Raw genomic sequence first — 26,540 nt, 5'->3', positions numbered from 1 at the left:
GCCCCCGAGGCGAGGCACCTGAAGCCCGACAGCCAGCCAGGCTCAGGCCTCAGCGAAGGCCCCAGAAACAGAGGGGCCGCCCTGCCCACTCACGAAAGGAGATGCCCATCTGCTCTTTCACCTGGGAGTCACCTGCTCTCTGGCTGGAAGGGAGGGTTGAAAACAAAAAGAAGGGGTCATTCCCGTCATTCACATAGTGCTACCCCATCCAAGCCATGTAATTCCCTTAACAATCCTCTGTTGTTACTAACTCACGCCATTTGCCAGTGGAGAAATCTGGAAGTCACACGTCTAGACAAGGTGCCCACGGCGAGTGCACAGGGCAGCCTGTTGCCGAGTCCACGGCCCTGTCCCCGCGTCGCCGCAGCCCGGTCACAACCGCAGGCAGCTCCCGACGGAGGACAGGCACTCTTTGGCTCAGAACTGTTCGTTTTGCTCTTAGCAGAATTTAACAGTGCCTTTTTTTTTTTTTTGCAGTGCGCGGGCCTCTCACTGTTGTGGCCCCTGCCGTTGCGGAGCACAGGCTCCGGACGCGCAGGCTCAGCGGCCATGGCTCACGGGCCCAGCCGCTCCGCGGCATGTGGGATCTTCCCAGACCGGGGCACGAACCCGTGTCCCCTGCATCGGCAGGCGGACTCTCAACCACTGCACCACCAGGGAAGCCCAACAGTGCCTATTTTGAAATCTTTCCTTAAGGGCACATTGTAAAGTTTAGAAAAGGAAAAAAAGAAAAGAAAAACCTTACAGCCACCAGAGATGAAGAGGGGAGATGCAAACTCCCACAAGAGGCTCCCAGGGAATGTTTATTAAAGGTCACCTCATCTGTGATGCTGCAGGCAAACACAGACACATCAACCTCGTAGAGATGAGAAAACAACATGAGGCTGATAGGAAGAGTGGTGAGGTGGGTGAGAGTCGGGGGCCAGCTTTGATCCCCCCTGTGTGCTTTGCTGGCCCTGGGACTGGGGACAGATCTGGACCCCCAGCACCTCCCTAGGCTGTGTGGAGCTCAACCACCGTGGCATAGGAACTGCACTTCTGACCGGGGAGGGATCTCCGGTGAAAGGTGTTTGAGTTCATGTGCCTTTACTGGTCCATAGTTGGAGTGGAGCAGATCAAATGCTGCATCTCCTTCAGACTCTTACTTTGTTCTCTGGGGCCCCAGCTGTGCCACCAACACCACTTCTGTGAATTGGCTGCTCTCTGTGACCAGGTCACTTTTACTTGCCAGACCTAAGCCAAGACGGCGTGATGGCACCCCTGGCTGCCGCCTGGCCCTACAGACAGTGCGCACACTCAGAGTCACGTGGACACTCCGCTGCATCCATCCCCCGTCCCCGACCACAAAATCCGTCCCTTGAATTAGCCTGTCTCCTGGGGTGCGTATGTAATGCGCCGTGCCCCTGCCGCCCCCTGCAAACCTCTTACTCCAAATCCACTCTATTCTGTGTCCTCTACCCTGTTCTCCTGTGCTCTAAACTTGACCGCATAGATGTCACACCTCAAGGCCTAACTCCTACTTCCCAGGCAGGTAAATAATTCCTCCTCATGGATTCTTACTAAACCTTCATCTCCAGACCGGCCTTTGCCTATGTGTTGATAATATTCCTCCATAACTTAAATACCCATCAGTTCCTTCATAAGGCAGAGTAATGTCGAGGTCAAGGGAGGCCAGGAGGCCAGACAGCCCAGCTGCGAGTCCGCTTTCTAGCAGGTTCTTAGGCAAACTCCATTTCCTCTTTGTGGCTTATAACGGTGCCTGGCACTTAGTGCTGCCTGAGGGCTGCGCCTTGTGGGGTGGGGTCAGCTTGGGGAGGCAAAGGGGAAGAGGACTGGGTTTTAGCAGTTGGGGGCAGGGCGAGCTGAGCGTCTCACCCAGTATTTGACAGGACGCTCTTTACCCACGATGTTGTCTCCCCTCCAGGGCTGTCACAGCTCAGCCTTAACTGGATTCGTCTTCTGGTCCCCACTGACCCCCGTATCGCCTGTCAGGTTATTGCCTTTGGTTCAGTCCATTATGTTTTTCCTTCCCAGCTTGTGTTTCTCCTTTGTGTCTTCACCCGTCTGCCCAGCTCTCTCTCATTTGTACTTAGAGTAGGTAGGAGCTTTTTACTTAAACTTCAGGGCAGTTTATAAATAGGCTGCTTAGTTCCAGCCAGCAGGTAAAAGCTTTCGTCAAATTGTTTCTCCTCCCTGCAGCACTGTTATCTGGAGCTCCCAGAAGGGAAAAGTTGCGAATTATATTTTCCTAGTCATTAAGGCAGCATAATTTGAGGCCCAACCAGCAGTTTTCCTTTTCCCCACCTAGAATTTACCAATATGATTTGGGCCACTAATCTACACCTGTAAAATGTTTTCTTCTGAGAAAAAACTCTCCTAACGACACTTAGATCATTACCCATGATTCAGGAAAACCAAAGTCCAAAAATAATTTTGGAAACAAGGTTCAGATTCACTCAGTGCAAATTATTTTAGCTTATTAGTTAATTTTCTCACCAAGAAACACATGGAAGCATAAGCTACAATAGCCAACCTTTGAAAGAATGACATGCGGAGATAAGGAGTGGGAAAGGGTTCCCTGGAATTCTCCCCTTCCTGTTCAGAGTCTGAAACAGAATGGCATTTCCCCCAGATAGTTATGTGGGGAAATAGTTATGTGGGGTGTTGTTGCGGTTACACGGTGAAGTGTGCTTAACATTTCCTTTGGACTCACGTTCACCCGCCATCATCATCCACTTTGAATGACTCAGTGGGAACCCCTGAAAAGAGGGGGCCATGAGAATGGCTGACGAGCAGCAATTTGGGGTGTTTTATTAAAGTGGCGGCAACGGATCTGAGGTGGGCGCTGTTCTAGAAGAAGGTGGAGCTCAGTGATGGGGTTCAGCGGTACTTTCATCCCGCAGACTTGTTGCCACAATGATTTATCCCTGCGTCCCCCAGAGTGTGACATGGGTGTGTCCTAGTAGAGGTACACGGCCTTAAACAGAGTTGAACAGATCTCGCTGCCCAGGTTAGAATAGACCTTTGCCACAGCGCAGCCTGACCACGTGATGGAGGAGTGTCTGGGGTGGGGACACTGGCCATAAGGAGACCTGGGCCAGGAGGGAGGGCTCCTTCTCCGAACGTGCACGGGTGACATGGGAAGCAGGAGGGGTCGTCTGGCCTCAGAAACGTGCTGATTTTCATTTATTTCAGGCACATTTTCCATCACTGCCATTTGTCCTCTGTCAGCATTCCACCTTGTTCCCCGTGTCTTCTCTTGCAGATGGCTTATTAGAGGTACTGCAGAATGTTTCTAAATGTTACGCGTCACAAGAGCAGGGCTTTGAGAGCATGCTGACAGCTCACCTGAGCGGGTCTTCTCCACACACCGGCGCTCTTCATCCCTAACGCTGCTGTGCCTTTAAATCCGCACCCACGCACATAAACACACAGATCTTGGCATCTTGCCTTTTATAGTGGATAATTAAAAGAAGGATTTGGTTGGTAACCACCTTACTCCCATAATTCATTACCAGTGGTGGGTAATCCTGTGACCGAACAATCCACCACTTTCAATCCTTCAGACACAGTCTCATTCTCCTGACTTCCACAGGGTGTTCAGTGGAAGGTAGCCTTTCCGACAAGATCCCTGATCCCGAAGGCAGTCACTCCTGCAGAGCTGAAAAGTGGTGTCATTTACTTGAGAAGGGGGCTTACCCTGTCGTCACAAAGCCCCCTTCATGTGGGAGCTGAGGCTCCATTTACAACAGACTGTCTGCCTCTCACATGCGCAAGTCAGGGCTCCCCTAACAGACCCGTCAGCGTTTCTTACGTCTGTCCGTGCGCTGAGGTAAGCGACCCGAGGAAACTGCCATCTACCTGCCGAGGTGATGCAGCCCAGCCCACGTCCTCAGGTGCCCCTTGGTTGTTGCTGGAACGTCTGATATGATAGCTTTGGAATAGTTACTTAGAAGTTTCCTGGAGATACTTGCCTAGTAGGTACTTTTACTGATACGCGTACAATATATAATTTCCAAATTGTGTACCTTTTGATATAATCACATAAATGGAAAACAATAGTCAATTAAGTCATTCCAGGAAAAACCATACTACCTCTTATCCCATCACATTCCGACCTCTCTACACAGGCACGTGACAGATGCCAGAGATTTGATCCAATCTCTTGCACTTTTTAAAACTGGAAATTACAGATAGACTGTCATTTCTGCCAGATATTAGGAATGTGTAAAATTAGCATCTAAGTCAAATGTATACTGTAAATGCAGTAGGATCATAAACGTACTTTTCGGAGCTTTAATTTATCCTGGCTAGGTTTTCCAACAGCAGAGAGCATAGTTTTCAATCTGTACTTTCTCAAAGCACGTGATGGGCTGTGTGCCCGGCGTGTTCGGGACCCTGCAGACTCCATGCAGCCCAGTTCCTGACTGGTTCTGTGGGTTGTTCTGGTTCCAGGCTTCCACAGGGAATTCTAACGGAAGGATGTGAATTTCAGGCGGCAGAGGCCCTGCTTCAGACCAATGAACGTTCTTGCCTCCTGCGCTGAGTTATCATGAAAAACAGCCTCTGACTGTGCCTGCAGCTCGGGGTGGGGGTGGGGAGGTGGGGGGGTTGGAAAATCAGCTCAGCACGCAGGACAAAACGAGGAGATGGCTCAAGGCCAGCTGTTCAGGCACGTGGGACACACATGTGAGGGCAGGGTGGCAGCTGTTGGAGGGGGGAAGCCTGCACAGGTCTGCTCCGTGGGGGGTGGAGGTCTCCATTGGCAGGGCTCCCACTTTGCAGAAGAATGTTGAAATGCAGAGTGTCGTGGCCGATCAGATTCCTTCATTATCTCTCTGCCTCGTATTTGCCAGGTGCTTGTTCCTGCCGCTTACATGGTTGGAGGGTTTTTTTTCCTTTCCTGTTTTCCTAAAACACACACACGCACACACACACACACACACACACACACACACACACACACACACACACACCCTGAGAATAGTAAAAGCTTTCCATTTTCTTGAATGCTAATAAATTGGAAAAGAGGTCATATATGTCATCTGTGCATATTGACATCGAGGGATTCAAGGAATGTTTAGGGAGAGAAGATAGGAGACTGAAAAGAGTAGCCTTTGAACGGCTTAGAACCGAGTTTCCGACAAGACTTGAGTCACGTGAAGGCGGCTATGGAGAGACTGCATGTTTCATGAAGCTCCAGAGAAAATAGCTTTTCTTAAGTATTGGTATAACATTTCTTCCTATAATCCTAATAATTTTAAAAGAAAAGACCGAAGTCTATAGAATACCAGCATTATTAATTTCTTCTTACAACAAGGAGGACTAGCCTTAACATTGCTTTGTTTTGCCCTCACTTCTTCCAGTCTTCAGCCCTCTGTGCTCCCTGTTATCAGCAGGTGAGGCCAGGCCAAGGAGCCCAGAGGACTCCATGGGGCTGAGATGCCCTTTGGGTCCATGTGTGCAGGGCGACAGGCAGGAGGGGTCCCTCCTGGGGAAGTCTGGCGCGCGGGTGCAGACCCCGGCGGGGGGAAGACGGGGGGCGGGGATGAGAATCAAGCCCCAGCCCCCAGCCGCAGCCTCTCCCAGGTGCATCCCTTCGGCTTGTTTCCCTGAAAACAAAGAAAACATTGGAAATACGTACAACTCCTAAAGAGAGAAAATATCCCATAAGCTGCTTCCTCATTGAATTTGCCCAAAAGTCCAATGTGGAAAGTGAGATGTGAAATACTAGTGTATTTATGTGTTTTCAACAACAAAACAAGGATCACAAGTAAAATACGTCATCAGTACCTAAGAGGGGGGCCCAGCTTCCGCCAGGTCCCCCCTCTCCCAGAGCAGACCCTCCAGGGCTGCCCTGGGCTGGAACAGCTCCCCCGGGACCACTCTCCGATGGGAGCACAGAGCCCTGGGACAGCATGCCGGCCCCGGGACATGCAGATCAGTCACTCTGGCCCTAGGCTGCAGACTCCTGTTTCTGATTCTCTCTGTGACACGTCTGCACCTCCACGAGGGGGACCCTTGGCACGGCCTGGTGCAAGCATCTGTGCTGAGCATCTTGCCAGGGAAGGAGCAGCTCTCCTGCCGGAGCCGAGAAGGACGGGCAGCCGCGTGTGTGCCCAGGCGGCGGGTGGGCCCTCGGCTTGCTCACCCTGGGCGGCAGCCTCCTCTCACCTCCTGGCAGGCTGAGCACCATCCCGGTCCTTCCAAAGCTCCCAGAGCATCTCTGATGAGGTCCACTTGGGTCCTGGGTCGACTCCCTGTAAGCTCGTTCATTTTGAGTTACATCCGACCATGCTTCTTCCAGAGATCTGTCTGGAGACAGATGGGTCTTAGTCGGTTTTCCTTATTAAGAAGCAACCCTGTCTTCCCGAGAATGACCCCCAAGTGTCACTTCTGCCTCCGCCTTCAGACAGAAATGTAAAGGCAGTGACAGAAAGAACCCACTTCTGAAGGACGGGAGGAAAAGAACCCCGCCAGGGTAGAGGGCTCCGCGGTCGGCATCCCAGCCCTGCATCGGAATCACTTTTGCCAAGTTATTGATTGGGTCTGAGACCGCTGCATTATCTGTAAAAGAGGGCTCATCGCACCGCCCCCACGAAGTCATGTGGGGTAAATAAAATCAAGAGTAAAAGCTTGTTGGGCTTCCCTGGTGGCGCAGTGGTTAAGAATCCGCCTGCCAATGCAGGGGACACGCGACACTCCTCACACTTTCAGAGTCAGTGCCTTTAACGTCCTGTTTGGCACACTTGGCAATTTCTGCACAAGATGGACAGGAATGGGCCTGCCAATGCAGGGGACACGGGTTTGACCCCTGGTCCGGGAAGATCCCACATGCCGCGGAGCAACTAAGCCCGTGCACCACAACTACTGAGCCTGTGCTCTAGAGCCCATGAGCCACAACTACTGAGCCCGCGTGCCACAACTACCGAAGCCCGGGCACCTGGAGCCCCTGCTCCACAACGAGAGAAGCCACTGCAATGAGAAGCCCACACACCACAACCAAGAGTAGCCCCTGCTCGCCACAACTAGAGAAAGCCCACATGCAGCAACGAAGGCCCAACGCAGCCAAAAATAAAGAAATTTATTTTTTTTAAAAAGAGTGAACGCTTGTCCCCTTGGTCTCCAGCTGGCCCCAAGCCTGGAGCCCATGGTCCCGGAACCCCGGCTGCATCCCGTGTGCCGTTGGTCGTTCTGACTGAGTGGTCCGGGCCGGCAGGCACGGAGCTGTGCCCCGGGTGCGTGGGGCGCAACCGCGAGCCTAGGAAGCCGAGGAGTCCTGTCTCCGGGTCTGACCTGGGGATTCTCTGATCAGGTTGAGGACCCACAGCACCTTTGCTTTGACAGTGCGACCGGCAGCTGGGAAGAGGGCAGGACAGGGAACAAGGAGGCAGGTCCGGCAGAGTGTCACTCGTGGCACATCCATGGTGGGCGCTTCAGCTTCCCATCAGGCAGGAGGGTCTGTTCTTCTGCCCCTTCCCACGACCTATACCTGCCTTGTCACTTGTCAACAAACACCTACGGAGCACCTTCTATGGACCAGGTGCCGTGCTGGTGAGCTAGAGAAATAGCACCAGGCATCTGCCCCCCAGAGGTTGGCCGGCCGTGTAATGTTTTAAGGTTTGTGATTTGTATCAGTTCACTGCCCTCCCAGCCTCCAAGTGATAAGAGCGCAGCTGGCAGACCAGCCTGGGCTTTGGCTGTGCTGCCAGCCTAGGAGCAGGGACCACACGCTGCCCTCAGCTCGGGGGACTTCGCTTCCAGATCCATTTGCCTCAGGATGTGCTACCATCCGCTGCTGGAGTTAAAGTTTCTTCACGCACAGTAGTGTTTTCTTTACGTATGTATGGCAGGGGCTTCCCATTTGTAACTCCAACCCAACAGAGCTCGTTCTTTGGTAACTACCCGCGGAAGAGGCAGGGAGGTCCCAGGAAGGGGAGGCCGGCTTTGAGAAGAGCAGCTCCAGTTCTCGGTCAAGTTTATGCTAGTGTTCATTCAATTCTGGTCTCACCTTTGCAAGTGAAGGAAAACAGTCTTGCAGAGGATTCAAAAAAAAAAAGAAAAGAAAAGACATATTGGGTGATTGGGGTGTAGTATTCAATCAGAAGAACTTAATTAATGATGTCTCGAGCTGTGTGAAGCAGATATTAAACTAAAAGGTTGCCCTTTAGCCATCAAAAAAAATGCTGCCCTGAAGTCTTTTGTTGTATGACTAACATATCAAAAGTTAACATGGATTTTGCTGCATTTTTGTTAAAATGAAACCAGGGAATATCTGCTTCTCGCATACCAAATTAAGGAGTAAGGGTCCAAACCACAAACAATTCCCAGCCCTTTCAGTAATGAGTGTACTTGGCAAATGAAAGCCCACAGGATGGAAACTCATTGTTTACTGGCACAGACTAAGTTAGCATTTGCCACTGCATTACTTGTCTCTGCAGTAAAATTCCTGAGACGGTCCAACAGCCCTATCAGGTGGCACGCACCTGTGCTGCTGGGTACCGTGTGTCAGGTCTGCGTCACCCCGTGGGGATGTGAGGCTGCATTGGAAATGACTGCCCTTGAACCGATGCTCCACTCACGGAGCTGCAGAGCAAACAGACGATTTCCACAGAGGGCAGCAAGGTGGGGATCCTATGGGAGGCACCCCGAGGAGGCAGGGCTCATCCCCCAATGGGCTGGGAGAGGGCTGTGCACAGGGGAGAGGCCTGAGGGCCTCGTGCCAGGGAGCCCTGAGCCTCTGCGACTGGGAACCGATAGACTGACTTCTGGGATTCAAGACCCCTTAAAAGAGTGTTTGCTACAGAGGACCAAAAGAAGCCAAAAGCTTCTCGGGCCCAGAAGCAGGAACACTAGATCCCGTCCTGCGGGGAGGGCTGGGCCCTGCTCTGCGGAGTGTTCCTTGCTTGTTCAGTGACTTACTCTGTCGGGATCTGGCTGTGTCTGGCAGCACACACCGCAGAAGGCACCTGTGTGGATGGAGCCTGGGCCAGCAGGTGCAGGCGGGCGGGAGAAGCACCCTGAGGCGGCCCCCGAAGGAGGGAGGAGGGGGCTTAAGATCCTGGGATGGGGCCAGGGAGGAGGGACAGACGAGCTGGGGGAGAACTGGAGACGCCGTGTCTAGCACAGGGTGGACACAGCTGGGTGGTGCTGAGGGGGGACCGCGGGAGCCCCTGGGTGACAGGGGGGGCCAAAGGCAGGGTGTGAACCGGATGCTGCCTGTAAGGGTGGCTGAGAGGGGCACCCGGGGGAGGGCGGCCTGCGGTGGGTGGACGAGAGCAGGTCCCTGCTTTTCACTGAACGAGGGGGCCTGGCCGAAGAGGAAGGTCAGTGGATTCTGAGCACAGGTCCCCGGTGGTAAAGCCCAAAAGGTGGGGCTTCCAAGGAGCCCAGGCCTGTCTGTGACCGCCTGGAAAACTGTAATGACGGCTTTAACTGAATATATCCAAAATAGCATTTCAACGTGTGAATCAAGATGTGAGAAACTATTAAGGAGGTATTTTACAGTCAAAATCCAGGATGGAGTTTACACCGCCAGCACCTCTCGGTGTGCACCATCCACCGCTCAGGTGGCTGCAGGTGGCCCGTGGGGAAGGGAACAGTGTGCAGGTGTAGACCATCCAGGGCACTTCGTCCCACCTGTGATTCAGGAGCTGTACCCACGAAGGCACAGAAAGTTGTCTCGCCGATCGTGTTGGGCTCTTCTTGTTCTGTTTCTCACTTTTGTTTCGGGGAACAAATGGAAAAGAGGAGGCTCTGAGTCCAATGCCATCAAAATCAAGAGAAGATGATGCAGCCCAGGAATGAAGGCTCCGAGCGTGGTAACTACAAAGACCTTGAAACTCAGTGATCGTGGGGAGAGGAGGCATTGCCAAGTGCAGGGCCTGACTCTCCCTGCTTCTGCGGCGGAAGTCACCACGGGAGTAGAGCGCCCACCACAAAGGGAGCAGATGCTCAGTCGGTGCCGGGTAAACTGATGAAAGCCAGCGGCTGTCCCAGACTATACAGCAGGCGAGAGGCATCATGGAATTGGATGTTGGGACCCATTGCCATTTTATTTTTTACTCCCTCCTCTTTGGAATGGAGAGCACGGTGGAATTCCTGCCCCTTTCGTTGAAGAGGGTACTTGTGAAATAGCCCCTGTTTTTAGTGGGATTAAAAATAACTCAAGGCCCAGCCATGCAGCCTCTGGTTACCATTTTTGACTCACTTGCTTCAGTTTTGTTGTGTGAGCCTTTGTGAAGAAACAGCCGTGTTTTTAAAGAGCATTTCCATAAAGGATTTTTCTCCTCCGGGGGGTAGAGCAGAAGTGGGAAGGACGGAAGGATGAAGAGAGGGTTAGAGAAGAGCTCAGGGACCCGCTTTCATGTTATTTTCAGGTGAATTACAGTCCTTCAGTCTCTCAAGACTTTTTTAGGTCCGGAATCTGGAAGTGCCCTGTGCTGTACACCAGGCCATGGGTCCGTTAGGTCCTTTCACCCCGAAAGCCGCCCCTGAGTCACATGCCATCCAGAGCTGGCCCATCCAGCTGTGCACGGACTTGCAGAAGACGGCCTGCATGGGCTGGGGTCTTCCGTTCAAGGGCAGATAATAGCACTCACCACGGAGACCTGTGTCATCGAGGAGTCAGCAGGATTCCAAGCGAGTTACTGCATCTGCAAGAAAGGTAATGACGTAGCGCTTTGGGAGATGGAACTATTTATTCACTCCTTTCCGAGGGCTGCCGGATGGACTCAGACTCCCGGCCAAGTCTTGATGCTCTAGTCGGGGCCTCCCTAGATCCTGCAGCTGGACACAGAGTTGAACATGCTGACCATGGGCATTTGAGAGTGCTGCAGATCTCAGAGCACCTTGACTGAAGTCATTAAACACTTCATTATATTTTTTAAGGCATAAAACCCCCAAAAATATACTCAGGGAGAGAAAAATAGCACAAAAATTCTTCCAACCAAACTATTCTACAAATGGCAAACCACCGAGGTGACAAGCATTCCATGCTGTTTTTTGGAAGGGGAAATACATCTATCTTATGTGTAGGCATATCCTTGTTTATTGTCACTCACACATTAGTGTTAGAGGCAAAGCCAGGATTACACATACATTTCATTTTCTGATGCAAAAGGCATTTTGATTAAGTAAACTGCTAAGACTCCAGCGGTCGGGCTGCTTTTGCAGGCTGAATTTTCTTGGCTGACTCTTAGGGGAGCTGGGTAGGAGGCACTGCTGCAGTGAGGAAACACAACTGGGAAACGCCCAGAAAGAATCCCGCTGCACACAGAGCTGGAAGCTGGGCCCGGTGGGTGAGATGTATGTATGTTACCCGGTTAGGAGAACCTTTCTGCCCTCTCTTCTTGGTGGGCACCCTTTCCTAATCTAGAAGGCTCTGTTTATTCAGAGTGCCGCAGGATAGAATAATCTGATCCTTTTGATTTTATGAGAATACAGTAATACCTTCATCACAGGCTCACGAGCTTTAATTTATTTACAACGATGTAGTGGCGTGAGCCATGCTGGGCTTGGTAAAAAGCTAAAATCGGTGTGTTCAAATTCGATAAAAAAAAAATGTATGCAAAATTTTCAGTGGATATTTTCAAAAGTCTAATTTTATGCACAGAATTTAAAATAATGCAGATCACCCCACATTCTAAAGTCTGTCAAGAGCCACATAATTTCAAAGCTGGCAGGCTGAGCGTGTGTTCGCAGCATGATCTGTTGCCACACGTGGGCACCGGTTTGCCTGGGAGACAGACGCCCGCCTTCCGTCGGCCTCAGCCAGGGGATCCATGCATACCAGGACTCCACAGATGACTTTGGTGACCCCTGCAGTGTCATTCCAGGGCCACTTGGGTGTGAGATCTGAATGTGGCCCTGAGGATCCTGAGTTTCAGTCTGAATTTCCGCTTCCGTAGGTTTTAGGTACATCCAGCCACAATGGCTTTGGAAATCTAAGTCCCCACCTTCACTACTGTCACAACTTAAGAGTATCTCTGTATCTACCTTGTAACGGTACAGTGGTCCCTCCTCAGCCGTGTTTTTGCTATCCATGGTTTCAGTTACCTGTGGTCGACTGTGGTCCAAAAATAGTACATGGAAAATTCCAGAAAGAAACAATTCATACGTTTTTAATTGGGTGCTCTTCTGAGTAGGGTGTTGAAATCTCCCACCATCCTGCTCCCACTGGGGACAAGAATCATCCCTTTGTCCCACCCTTTGGCCACTTGGTATCTGTCTCACTTATGGATCTACTATCATGTTATCGAAGTGCTTGTGTTCAAGTGACCCTTACTTTACTTAACAGTGGCCCCAAAGCACAAGATGGTGATGCTGGCAATTGGGGTGTGCCAGAGAGAAATCATAAAGTGCTTCCTTTAAGTGAAAAGGTTAAAGTTCTCAACTTAGTAAGGAAAGAAAAAAGATCGTATGCTGAGGTTGCTAAGATCTCTGGTAAGAACGAATTTTCTCTCCATGAAACTGTGAAGAAAAGAAATTTGTGCTAGTTTTACTCTCGCACCTCAAGCTGCAAAAGTTATACCCACAGTGCATGATGAGCTTAGTTAAGATGGGAAAGGCACTAAATTTGTACAATATGGTATTTTGAGCGAAACTGCATTTACAAAACTTTTATTACAGTATATTTTTATAATTGTATTTTACTATCACTTATTGTTGTTAATCTCTTACTGTGCCTAATTTATAAATTAAACTTTATCATAGGTATGTATGTACAGGGAAAAAACATAGTATATGTAGAGTGTGGTAGTATCCTGGCTTTCAGGCATCCACTGGGAGTCTTGGAACATCTACCCCACAGAGAAGGGGGGACGGCTGTCGTGTAATGTCTGATGTGCACTGAACACTTATGTGCTGGGAGCCGTTCTAATCCCAAGAACTCAGTGAAGTGTGAGTACTGCAACTACCCCATTTTAAAGATGGAAAACCTTGATACAGAAGAGTTAAGCATCTCATCCAAGGTCACTCAGCAGCTGCATGGGACCAGGATTCATACCCAGGCAAGCTGGCGGGGATCGGCCCTTCCCCCCGACGTCACCGTCCTCTCCCAGGTAGACTGAGTATCCACCCCAAACCCTCAGCTCCGGAAGAAATCAGACCCAGGAAATGGTACAAAGAAGGCAAAACAACCACCACAAAACACTCCAAAATGCCTCCCCTCTCTCGTGTTACTATGGAGAATTTGTCTTGCATTGTGTTGATTTTGAATAAAGCCACTTCCGTGCATAGAGTGTCGGCCTGACCTCAGGAGCTTAATGTGGCACCTGTCACTGAAGGCACATTGTCGTCCCCTCCCAGCAGCTCTGCGCTGTAGGTATTGTCACCTCCAGTCGTGTCGTAGCAATGACAGCTGGTTATTGCAAGCTCCCCGCTCAGGGCCTCCCTCCCTAACCTAACTCGCGTCTTTTAGAGCAGGAAAACTCAACTTCCCGGCTTTCCAACTCACGCTGTAAAGCTGAGAGTAGTAAAAATGTTATCCGTGGTCAGCATGTGAGTAGTTCTGGTGGGGCTCCCCCAAACTGGGGCTGCCGGCACACAGGCAAGAGCCCTCCCCCAGGAGGGGATCACACCCAGCCGGTGGGGGCGGGGCACTCTGGCACCCAGAGCCTGATCCCCACCAAGCTCTGCTCAGCCTTCCGGAAATCCAGCCTCCACCTGCCTCCAAACAAATAGATTGACTTAATGGGGACAAAGAACGAATTCCAAAGCCACTGAGAGAATAAAGCCACCTGAGCGCAAGTGCACGGGCACCGAGCCGGCTCCCTCCCTGCCTTGAGTGGTGACCTCAAGGCCATCTTTTTTTTTTTTTTTTTTTAACATCTTTATTGGAGTATAATTGCTTTACAATGGTGTGTTAGTTTCTGCTCTATAACAAAGTGAGTCAGTTATACATATACGTATGTTCCCAAATCTCTTCCCGGATGTCACAAAGAAAGAAAACTACAGGCCAATATCACTGATGAACATAGATGCAAAAATCCTCAACAAAATACTAGCAAACAGAATCCAACAGCACATTAAAAGGATCATACACCATGATCGAGTGGGGTTTATCCCAGGAAGGCAGGGATTCTTCAATATACGCAAATCAATCAACGTGATACACCGTATTATCAAATTGAAGGAGAAAAACCATATGATCATCTCAATAGATGCAGAGAAAGCTTTCGACAAAATTCAACACCCATTTATGATAAAAACCCTGCAGAAAGTAGGCATAGAGGGAACTGTCCTCAACATAATAAAGGCCATATATGACAAACCCACAGCCAACATCGTCCTCAATGGTGAAAAACTGAAAGCATCTCCACTAAGGTCAGGAACGAGACAAGGTTGCCCACTCTCACCACTCTTATTCAACGTAGTTTTGGAAGTTTTAGCCACAGCAATCAGAGAAGAAAAGGAAATAAAAGGAATCCAAATTGGAAAAGAAGTAAAGGTGTCACTGTTTGCAGATGACAGGATACTATACGTAGAGAAGGCCATCTTGCTACTAGAACTGGGTCCCCGTCCTACGGGGCCGGAGCCATGCGCAGCAGCGGACGGAGGAACCCAGTGCCATTCGGTGGAGCTGCCAACCGCACCTTGGGCTCATTTCCAAGTGGCTGCCTCAGCACTCAGGCAATCTGCTTCCAAAATTACTGTGTGGGAAATTCCCTTGCTTGGGAGCACGGGTTTTTTTTTGCATTTCGGAGGCCCTCAGCCCTTATTTGTGAATCACACGCAGGAACGCAATCACCATCACTAGACATCTTCGTGCCTCCCAAACATAAGACTGATTCCTCGTGGCTTTTCAGAGTCCTGTATGTTTCAGAAACTACACGTGATCGGTTACCTAGGGCATGGGTTTGGGACACGTATGTGATTTGTCTTTTAAGCCCATGCCATTTCAGCAAAAGCAACCAACTGATGGATGTGGCACTTTTCCAGAATAAAGCCCGGCGTTGCTTCAGGTCTTAATCCCTGAGAGCACAGAGCTCTAACTCCTGGCTTCCATGGAGCGCCTGGCGATTCTGCGTGGCTGGAGCTGCAGATGCTCTGTGACGCTTCCTCCCTGGGTTTCCAGGGCTTGATTTGTACCTGCTCCTGTCCAACCTGACACCTTCATTAAGGAACATTCATTCACATCTGTAAACCTACTGGCTTTGTGAAGATGATGTGAAGTTTCAGCCTTACGTGCTGCTGGCTGAACTACACGGAGGAGATAACCTATTTACATACTAAAAAGGTCAGTGTCGGACAATCCGCGTTGAGAGATGAATTTGCTGCTGCCTGCAACTGGAGCAGAAGAATTTGGGAGAAGGCCGCAATTTTTCCGTCTGTTTATCTGTGTGGACCGCACATGGGGGTAAAGATGCAGGATGTCTGTGCTCAGCAGTCGGGCAGAGATGGACAGGCTCCCTTGTACTTTAGAACCTCTCTGGTCACTAACCAGTAGGCGATTATGTGAATGTGCAAAGTGCAGGACAGCCTCACCTACTAACAACTGTTAATTAATTTGAGATGGAAATACTTGCATAATAGCTCTTCAGACATGGTCAGTAAAACACAAGCCTTCATAATAGACTTTAAGTGATATAGCTACTGCTTACTTACCCTGCCATTTGCATTAGGAAAGGTAGACTTTTAGAGGGCGTAGAACATTTCCTTTTGTGGTCTTTCCTTTCAAAGTCTTAAAATATCAACAGCTTTATTCGGCTAATGTGTGTTGAAAGTATCTTAAAAGATGTCATTATAAAGGCATGAATTTTCTATAGAATCTCGGTAGTGGTTTTGTCCTTACCCATTTGTACACTCAAAGCAGAATAACGAGGGGATTGAGATCCATGGCTCCATCTAAATGTCAGGATATAACAGCAGATTAAAGTCCCTCTTGAAGGTGGAAAACTAGTTCAGAAAGGCTAGGGAGGAGTGTGGGCGGAAGTGGAGTCTGACTCCTTGGAGACACCGGCCAGTGCCCTTGGAGCCTTAGGACCCTGGCCACTCAGAGCTTTGCTCCCGAGGGAGGGCCCAGTTAGGAGGGCTTGGGCGGGGTGGGGGCACCCAGCTCTCAGCTGCAGCCTCTTCCCCAATCCCTGCAAGGCCAGCGTGTCCTGAAGAGACCAACAGTAGCAGCTGTCACCTAGGTTCTCCTGGGATCCTGAGCTGCATTCCACATACGGTGTCCCCCAGGGGACCCCTGAAGCCAGATGTGGACCTGGGCCCATTGTGACGCAGGCAGCGGCTTCCAGGAGGGAACCGGGCTTCGTGGGCGGGCACATCCCTGGTGGCCGGTGTGCCCGTCCACTTAGAGCCACGTCCAGCGGGGCTCTGGGCCTGCTCTCACTCCGGACTCAGGGAGAGAGAGGCCAGTGCAGTGACAGGCCGGCTCCTCGCTGGCATCAGTGGGTCACAAAGATGATTCGATCCTGCTTAGCAAACGGCCACAGTCTCGGGCCTTCATAACTCCTGTTTCTCCTGACTGTGGTTTTGAAATAGAGCAGCGGTGTCGCTGTGCTGGGGAGGGCCTCCTGGGCCGTGATGCCGTCTGTCCAAGGTTCGTCCAGGGTTCCAGGGGGTCTGACTCGGGCCCTCGCCGGGGAGGGGCCACCAGGATGCTGCCCCCCTCACCCACCTGCCTGTCTTGCAGAGCACTTGGCCGCGCGGACGCAGCGGGCCCTGCACCAGTCGGTCTTCATGTCGTCCTCGATCGCCCAGCCTTTCCGGGACCTTCCCCTGGGCCGCGAACAGCACCTCAAGCTGCTCCCCGGCGTGGCCGACGTGCAGGCTGGCAAGGTGGCCCGGTGGACGGTGGATGAGGTGAGCGGCTGCCCGGGGCCGGGGTTTCTCTTAGGTGCCGAGTCCACGTGCCAAATTCCAGATCCACGCTTGAGGGAGAAGCAGGCTGACGCTCAGGACGTTCAGGAAGCCCCTTAGTGGGGCCCTGCCCTCCCCAGCCTTCTCCCAGCGCCGTCTCCACTGCCCGGCCCCCGGGGTGGGGTGCTGACTTAGGCCTCCAGCGCCGCATCAGAGGTTTGCTCTGAGGAAACACGAACGTGTGGGCCTCCATGCCTGTGTCCTGGCAGCCCCGGGCGATGACCCCCCGCGCCGCATGCTCTGTGCCCAAGGGGCTCCCTCTGCCTGGTGCCCCCAGGGCCCCGGGATCCCATATTCTCACGCCGAGGCAGCACTGCGCTGCCGTGTGTCCATCCGTGGCCACGGGGGATCAGGTCAACCTCAGGTTTTTTAATAAATTAGGTCACAATGTTGCATAAGATGCGGAACAGAGGGGAAAGTGGATTTGATTGTAATATAAACACACCTTACAATGTTGGTTTTACGTAAGAATCAGGTAAGTGCCGTTGTTTCCTGTGATGCTGTGGAAACGCTTCATACTTAAAGCAACACACTCTGACTGATATTCCTTTTGATGAAGGTATTGTTCTCACTCATCAGGCCTTAAGTTTTTGGGTTTTTTTTTAATGAAAGAAAAGCCTGGGTCACTCTTTTGACAAGACAGAGTAGAGCTGCAGTTAAACTAGTCACGGATACTCACTGAGCATGTCCAGCAGTCAAGTCACCTGGACTCCATCTCGCTCAGGGGCTTCCTTTCCAACCCCAGAAAAGGAGCAGGCGACTAAGGCCCTGCAGAGGTCAGAGGTCCGGGAGGCCTCCGCCCCTCCTCCCAGGCAGCTCAGAGTGTGCCTGGTGGGTTCCCCCCACCTGGCACCCTCGGCGTGGACGGGGCCCAGCACACCCTGCCTGCCCGCCTGGCCCCTCGTCTTACAAGGCCCTGTGGGTCCCGCAGGACAGAGAGGTGACTGGACATGCCAGGTGCTGCGGGGTTGTTTCGGGGGGGGGGTGACTAAATGTGACCCTGCTCCCTAGAGAGTATTCATGGTCTGCGCCTGCCCATCTGTGAACTTTTACCAGTTTACAAAGCCGACTGAATGAAAACCTATTGTGGCTGTAATCAAAACACTGCTGGCTTTGCCCTTGAAATTACAACCCAGGGCTCAAGGGCAGTCTCTCTCTCTTTTGACCTTCAAGCCACTCATCTGAGGTTCTGCACCGGTTAAGTTAGATGACAGTGGCCCCTCTGCCCTCTTCTTCCTGCGCTCCTGGCCCCTGGCGTGTCACTGTCCTGCTCAGACGTCCAGCCCAGCCCCACGTGTGCAGAGTGACTGCACCCCAACGGAGAGGGAGTGGGCACAGCAGGGCGAGCTCTGCACAGCATCCTGTACCCAGACGAGCCCGCAGGACCTGCCTGGCTGTCCGCCCGCCCCTGACCTTGGGCTCCTCGCCCTGCGCCTCCCTGGTCCCTGTGTACTGTTGTCACATGTGCACGGTCACTGCCCAGCCCCTGCCCAGTGCAGGCTCTCCTCCTGCAGGAGCCCTCAGGCTGCTCCCACGTCCCTCGGGGCCCCCGTTTCCTCCGAGAGTCGCTGTGGCTGCACCTCGGATGCTCACTCTGCTGACCCTGAACCTCAAGCACATGAGCGTAGACCTTACTCACTCGGCCTGTGTCCTGAGAGCTTCTCACTGCGCCTGGCACTGAGTAGATCACCCAGTAAGTGTTTGTTGAGTGAATGGCAAGGGCATCTGAGCTGGATTTTGAAAGAAAAGTGCAATCAGTCCAAGCAGAGAAAAGACGGGACGCCATGCGGGGGAGGAAAGCTATAGAAGTGGGGGTGACTGTGACACGTGCAAGGATGACAGACACACACGTGTCCCTTACACGTGTGACATTAATGATGGTAGTGAACAGTGTTGATGTAATGATAGTGGGGCACGCACGCTTATTTTGCCCATTTTACAGACAGGGAAGTGGAGGCACCGGAGACTAAGGAAACTCTTAAGGCCACACGGTCAGAGCCAGGTCCTGAGCCGACGTCTCACCGCACCCCAAGCACACTGCCCACTGGGGCTTGGGGAAGGCGGCCTGCGGCAGGCGGGAGATGGGCCAGGCGCACCCGTCAGGCAATGCCAGGTTCTTAGGCCCTAAGGCAGAAAGTCATGTTGTGAAGCTGGTGCTTCAGGGAGATGAAAACAGCACAGGCCAGCAAGGAGGGTGAGAGTAAGAAGGGGCCGGGCTGGGCGCCACTGTCCAGAGCCACCCGGGCTCAGCAGATGAAGCCACAGCACAGGAAATAGATGAGGCACAAGACGAGGAGATGAAATGAGCCAGCGTGGTTCCATTTATACTCTCAGCGCTACGCAGTTTGGTACTTAATTAGGATAATGACGTGTGAGAACTACAAGGCCCGAACGCTTCATTGGATGCCGTGGTGCCGTCAAAAAATGGAACTCCGGGGACAGGATCCAGTTTGGGGGGGGCCAAGGGATAAGATGATGAATTTATTCTGGGACCTTCTGAGTTAGGGTCCCCTCAGGTTACACGAGACAGGGCTTCACCAGGCACGATCCCCAGAGAGCACGGCCAGGGATGGAGGCCGGTGGGTCCACAGAGGAAGTGCAGGAGGAAGGGCGAGAAGCTGGGGGGAGGCCGGAAGCGAGCGTCCCAGGTCACAGGGTTCCCGGCTAGGGCTAGGGAAAATTGTGTACAGAATGTGTGGTTTTCCCCATAAGAAGAGGGCCACAGCTTTTATTAACTTCTTGGGGGGTGGGGGGGGGCATCACCCCAAAGGAGCAGGGATCACTATTTAGGAACATTCGGGAATAAATAGGAAATTCGGGGGTGGGGCCTCTGATCTGACCAGTTTCAAGTCTGACACTGAACGAAGTGAAGTTTGGAGGGTGATTAAAGGGAAATAGCTGGTCCATCATTAGGATGGGGCGGGGCCTCAGAAGGAAGAGACTCACTAGGGGGCGGGGAGGACCGAAGAGGCCACGGAGGAGGATCAGCAAGCTGCGATCACAGTTCTGAGTTCTCTGGGATGGGTACACACGGGATCCCAGCCTTCTACTGCCGAAGGTGACCTTAGACATTTTCTAGATTAAAACTGAAGCAGCCATCGGAGAGGCTGGCTACCTGGAGCACTTTGTTGACCATGGCTGCCCACGGGATGCATCCCAGAGAAAACAGTCCGGGTTACTCCCTGACGCTGATGTACCTTTGTCTTGATAGCTCCCTAATTAGATACCCTTGAGGACGAGGACCACATCCTAAATTTCTCTCTGTATTCTCACATTCTGTAGCACATTTCCTGGCACAAAAACTGGTCCTCGAGAAGAAACTTTGAGTGGTCAAAGTGTGGGCGTTGTGATGCGTTTGTATCGTTGAAAATAAGGGGGCTCCCTAGGGGGGATCCCAGCGAGTACCAGCCACAGGGGCCACTGTGTCTGCTCCAGATGCTGCATTAAGAGTGGCGAGTCGGGTCGTGAGGACGTGAGAAGGCAGTTCAGGGCGAGCAGGGCGGCGCTGTGCCTTTGTGCTTTGTTCCCACCGGGCAGGAACGGGAGCTCAGGGGCCATGGACAGGGCGTGTGGAAAATGACTTGTGGGTCCTTGTGCTAAGTGCCATCCAGGGACACTTAAGGCGGGTAACGGTCTCTGGCAGGAGATGCAGCACAAGGAGAGTCCCTCTTGTCAGCCGTCCTGGCTGGGAGGAGACCTCCGCTCCAAGTTGTGTTACCTGACGGACCTTTGTCACGTTGCCCAGAGGCGGGGGCTGGCTTTTAACTCCTTTGCTGTTTCTGTGGTGTTTCTGCCAGAGCAATTTCTTTCAGAGCACCGGCACGCTGTGAAGTTAGTTCGGTGGTTCCAAAAGGAGAGACAAGACCAGATGCGAGTACATCATTGTAGTAGAGGTTACTGTTCTGTGAAACCTTCGTTAGGAATGTGTGAGTGTGCACACACTCAAGCTGTGGTCCCTGGGGAGCATATTTCTTACTCTGGTCATGGAAATGTTCTATAGAAGGGTACAAGCATCTGAGAGTAGGGACTAAATTATTTTTATATCTTTTTACATCTTTATAGCAAGCACACCAGAGCAGGTGTGTGACAAATGTGCGAGTGAGTGGATGAATTAGGAGACGAATTTTCTGCAGCCCCTCCTGCCAGGCGTCCATGGGCACACGCAGGCCGGGTGCGACACGTACACACATTACAGCCGCGGGTGCAACTCGGGGATGCTCGGTGCCCATGTGGGTACTTTTATTGCTTACATTCAAAACTGCCTTTTAAAGCAGCACATATAGATCGCCCTGGCCTTATCCAAGGGCTCCCTAGATTAAATGTCCATTAGCTCTAAAAGATGGTGGTCGCTTTCCAAGCAATCTTTGCCCAGGAGGGAGTGTTTTGAAAAATTCAGGGTACTGCTACCTAAGCATAGCAGCCTTATACAATCGGGCCCTGAAAAAGGGCAGCTAACAAATTCTACTGATAAGAAATGAGACCCGGGCTGGAATCATGGTCCCCAGTGGACCCGAAGCCAGGACAGTCAGGCACCCGCCGCTGGCTCAGCAAGATGGGAACGTCGGCATCGGGAGAGATTTAAGGAAGCAGCAGCTGCACTGACGGAAGCAGGCCTGCTGGGCTGCACGAGGATGCCAGGAAAAGGAGGTGCCCGGGAAGGAAGTTGGGTGGAGTAAAGGGCTCAGCTCAGAGCCTGCAGAGTTTCATTTCTTAGTCTTTCCAAACTGCTGTGTCATCCCTGGAACTAACTTACTCCACGTCCTTCCAAAACAAAACCGGGGTGTCTGCTGTGGACACTGTGCTCCCAAGAACTTGGGGAACCAGGTGTGCTGCCCCCGCCAAGGCCAAGGCCAAGGCCGGCCACCCTGGGCTCCAGCAGGGCCGCCATCACCTGGGGAAAGCAGCCGAGTCCACACAGATGTCCTGGGTGGAGGCAAAGGACGGGGCCGGCAGCTTCCCCCTCTGTGGACTCATGGAACCGTGTGAACGGTTCTCTGCATTGACCACGACGTGAAGAAGGAAGCACGTACTGAAGGGGCACGTGAGAGGGAACCCTTCCGTTACTGCTCTGCGGTCTGGTGACGTTCACCACTTTACAGGGAGGACATCTGCGGCAAATGGGCTTTCTACTGAAGCTCAAATTAGAATTTATTCTCGGGGGAAGAAATCTTGACTGGCAGTACTGAATAATGATACCAAGTCACGATCCGGGCCAGAAGAGTCTGCCTCAGTAGATTGCATGGAACGTGTTCTTTACTTTGGCAAAAGGCAGGTTGAATAGAATCAGAATCTCCTTCCAAAAAGACAGAGAATTTCAGACATGTGGTAATGAAACTGTCCGAGGAAGACAGCGAGGACCTGCCCCGCAGCGCAGCCCTGTGTACTCTTTGGTTTAGCACGTTATTTATCCCCACTTAAAATCCAATCTACCTCTGCCATGGACAGTGCTTTCTTGGCTCACAACACTAAGAAGAGGGAACGTGATCATTTTTTTTTTACTTTGTATTTGTTTGCCCAGAAAAGGACACTTTAACCTCTGAGAACCATCAGAGCAACACTCAGCCCTGTTTTGAGAACAGAAGTTCCTGGAGCATGGATTTACAAGAGACTGCCTGTCGGGCGTGTCCCTGTCCCCGGGGGCCGGGCATCCCGGGGCGCTGGTGCTGGCATGGCTTCCCCAGGGGAGCCAGTGATTGAGAGGCACCAGCGTGTGTCTTTAGCTAATTCCTAGAGCCACTCTTCTATGTTCACTTCCCCTACTGTGACCCGCGGCCCCCTCCTGTGACAGAGCCCTCCTTCAGCGTGGTGGCTCCTACCAGGCGGTGTCGCCAGCACCTGGACTCGGTTTTTCGTTGTCACAATCGTGCGCGCTGGGGCTGCTCCCGGCACTTAGCGGGGATGTCGCCAAACACCCTGCGGTTCGCAGGGCAGCCGCACAGCGAAGGATCAGGCCCAGCTGGAGTCGCGCTGAGCAGGAGACCTGCCCTTGAGCGTGTTGTCTCCGCCCCCAGCTGTCCCCTGTGACCCCACGTTAAGGGTTTCACCTTCGGCACCTCCCGCCCCCATCGGGGCTCTGTCCCTGCGGGGCATTCAGCCCTCAGAGCGCGCGCTGGGGCAGGGGGCGGGGAGGGCCTTGGCCCTGAGTGCGCATTAGAACCAACCCGGGAATCGAATCCGTGCCCAGCCCTCCACCGGGTCCAGCTCGACTGATTCGGAATCTCTGCAGCATGAGCTTGGCCCGAGATCGATCGTGTTTAAAGCTCTCTAGGTGGTCCCAGTGCATGTCCAGGGTGGAGAAGGGCTGCCCCGGGGCACTCACTGGCCACGTGTGGCCTTCAGGAAGTTATTAAACCTCTTTGGGCTTCAGCTTCCTCATCATTTTTGTGGGAATTCCCTCCGCAGGGAGGTCCGAGTACCCACTGTTGGCCAGACGCTGGGGGAGGCCCTGGAGGCTGAGGTATGGGAGACGGGACGGCCCAGGTCTGGAAAGGCAGACGGTGCCTGTCATCACTGCTGTGCACAGGCTACTGCCGCCTGCCCTCCCTGACCCCCCCAGGCTGCACAGGAGGGTCAGGCGATGGAAGGTTCCAGGATGCCAGGGCTCCACACAGATGGAGGCTGTCGTTGGCACCATGGTGACTGTAACCCTATGTAGGTCAGCCTGGAAATGAGGCCAGAAAAGATAGTAGGAGCTGGTCTCATTTCCGAGCTGGCGAATGCTACTGGGGCTTGATGGCTACTGTTTAAATCCCAAGCGTTTGAGGGATGCAAAGTGTATTTTACTCAAATGTTGAATGACTACAACCCAAGGTATTACTTCCGGTGCACGTTCTGAATCAGGCTTTTCATCTCGCGCTGTAGGTGGCTGAGTTCGTACAGTCTCTGCTGGGCTGTGAAGAGCATGCCAAGTGCTTCAAGAAAGAGGTAGGAAATGGAAACATTACGTATGTTTCTCTAAGACTAGGCCCGGAAGTGCTGTGTTTCCGTTTACTTAAGTGTAAATAAGGGCAGTTTGGGGGAGGCAAGAGAAAGAGGTCCAGGCAGGAGGGGGCCCAGCGGGGCAGCCTCTGTCTGGGTCGCTGACGTGAGCTGTGCTTTGTCGCTGGAGTCTGCAGCCTCATCTCTGCAGCCGCTTGTGAAAGGGACTCTTGGGACACGTCACTCGGTTAATACCTGCATTGTGACTGCAGCCACACTGGGGCAGAGGGGACCTGCCACGGGCCTGCACCCAGGAAAAGGGGGGCTTGTCTGCTCCAAAGTGGAATTAGGACCGTCCTACCTGTCCCTGCCCTGCCCCTACTTAGGGGGACACGGAGAAACCACACAATCCTTGAAACTGTTGGTTTCCTCATCTGCCCCCGGGGTTGCTGGTGGGATCAGCACAGAGAAGGGTTAGTAAAGCTCCGTAAAGGCTTACTGTTCCCATCACAACCATCACTGCTTTGCTCTTAGGACTACCGGCCACCTGGCCCGCGTCTTGCCTGAAGTTCTGAAGGTTGGGGTGTGGCCGTAGGGCGGCGCTCTCCACCACTGCGGGAATGTGCTCGTGACCCCGTGGGAAGGGTATTGCACTCTCTAGATGGACGATTCTTCATCAGACAATATATTAGACATGGAAGCTTTTAAAGCTCTCAACACCACACGTGGGGTCCCCAGGGATCCCTCCTTCCTCAGGGAGACACTGACACCATGGTTTGTATTGTTAACTAAAAAGGGTTAGAACCACAGGGCTGGGTTCATGGAAGGGTGTCACCCTAGCAAACTTCATTCTGTCCTCTTGGTTCTGGAACCTGGACTCCTCCTGAGCCCATCTGTGAAAACAGGCAGCGTGACTGTGGGACAGGCCACCCTGGGGCCTCTAGAAACCGGAAAAACGGCCTGCACAGTGGCACTGGCCATCACGTGACCTCAGGAGAAAGCCATGACATTTCAGACCACAGTATGTTGTAAAAGTTAATAAATAAAGCATTCGTTTTGAATGTACTTCTGCTTATAATGGTGTTTGGCATAGGAGTCATTTTAAATACAGGAGGGTTAAAGGGAGAAAACAAAAACCAAACCAAGCCACTGGCCGAAACCCCTTCACATTTGGTATAAAGACTTCAAGTATTTTAACTCTGTGTATGTTTACAGTGGTCGTGCACATTTAATTTTACAAATTAAAACAGATCTTTCTGTATCATCAGATCATGTTTCGTTGCTTAACAATCCATGAAAACTTTCCTAAATCATTAACTATTTCATTGTAACATGAATTTTGGTGACTGCCTGGTCCCTCATCCTAGGTGACACTGTAATTTATTTCCTTCTGCTGTTTCTGGAGTGCCCGGTTGTTTGCAGTGTTGCACTGACATAAATAACACCATCGCGTCCTCATTGTTCATTGTTCTCATGGGAAACATTTCTGGAGACTTCACTTGGTAGATGAAAGTGGGTTATTGTTAAGGCCCTTTATACAAATTCAGTCCAAAATTTTAAAAATGTCACAACAGAAGTTCAGCCTAGGGACAGTTCATGTACACTGAGTTCACATTTAACAGAATGAACCCCTCTTTGATTTAACTTAGCTTCAGCATTCTGGGGAAAACAGAATTGACAGTGGTCGGACTAAGATGCCGTCGTGGTCTGTGGTCCCCAAGCTCTGGTAGGCCACTGCGTCCCCATCACACAGCTCAGCACCCAGGGGACCCTGGAGGGCAACCAGACTTGAACAGCAGGATATGTTTATTTGTGCTGATTTTTTGATCTACAGCAGATTGATGGCAAAGCCTTCCTGCTCCTGACACAGAAGGACATTGTCCAGGTGATGAAGATCAAACTGGGTCCAGCCCTGAAGATTTATAACTCCATCCTCATGTTCAGAAGCTCCCAGGACCTCGCCAGGGAAGGTGCTGTCTCGGGCCAGGAAGGCAGGGGGAAAGTCTGCACCTGATGGGCTGCGGCCACCACGCCTTGTTCTCTCAGCGGGAGCACCAGCCACATGAACTTGATTTCGGTGTGCCCGTGGTCACGTCCAGGTGTGATCTGGACCTTGTAAAGTGGCTGCGGTTTTTATGCTTGCAGGGTTTGATGGCTGGTCCAGCACCAGTGACGCAGAGGCCCAGGCACGTGCAGGCTTCTGACCGGCCTCATCTCGGCTCTGACGTGCTGCAGCGACCAGACCAGAGAAGCCCACACACGCGCCTTTATCCTTCCCCCTCGCCCTGGAGGAGGCCACTTCCCATTTGCGAGGATGCAACTCTCCAGTGGTAGAGTATCAGGAAAACGGTTTTCACACACACGTTGTTCTGTTTTCACCAGAACGGCTTCTGAGCTGGGCTGCGGTTTGCCCTCCGGGTGCAGTGAGTCTAAGAGGTAGAGGCCTGGTGCTTTAAACAGACTTCTGTGAGATTTGTGTACTTTACTCAGGAAAGCATGGATCATTAAAAAAATTAGTAATAAGCACATGTTCTCATGATCCATTAATTCTCCTTTGTGTTCCACAAACCATTTCTCAGTTGTGCTGCCAGGGTCTCCCGAGTGTGCCCAGCCAGCCGGGCACCTGGCAGAAGCTGGCAGGACTCTCCTGAGGACCCTCCACCTGCAGTGTCCCCGCAGGGACCCGTGTCCTCACACAGACACACACCTCCCTCCCCCGCCCCCCCCCCGCCACCTCCCCAGCTTCCCCCCTAAGG

At 52.2% G+C, this 26,540-nt stretch overlaps 1 protein-coding gene across 1 annotated transcript in view; it reads left to right on the top strand.

The window, feature by feature from the left end:
• Positions 1 to 26,540, top strand: part of L3MBTL4 (L3MBTL histone methyl-lysine binding protein 4) — a 431,526-nt gene that overhangs the window by 347,118 nt on the left and 57,868 nt on the right. Inside the window, exons 18-20 of the mRNA XM_007449164.1 lie at positions 16,640 to 16,809; positions 23,728 to 23,790; positions 25,619 to 25,754. Coding sequence (XP_007449226.1) covers positions 16,640 to 16,809; positions 23,728 to 23,790; positions 25,619 to 25,754 — 369 coding nt within the window. The remainder of the gene's footprint in view (positions 1 to 16,639; positions 16,810 to 23,727; positions 23,791 to 25,618; positions 25,755 to 26,540) is intronic.

Source organism: Lipotes vexillifer, unplaced genomic scaffold, assembly GCF_000442215.2.
Source record: "Lipotes vexillifer unplaced genomic scaffold, Lipotes_vexillifer_v1.1 scaffold605, whole genome shotgun sequence".
Taxonomy (NCBI): domain Eukaryota; kingdom Metazoa; phylum Chordata; class Mammalia; order Artiodactyla; family Lipotidae; genus Lipotes; species Lipotes vexillifer.
The sequence above is the reverse complement of the archived record's forward strand: the minus strand, read 5'-3'. Positions and strand labels throughout refer to the sequence as shown.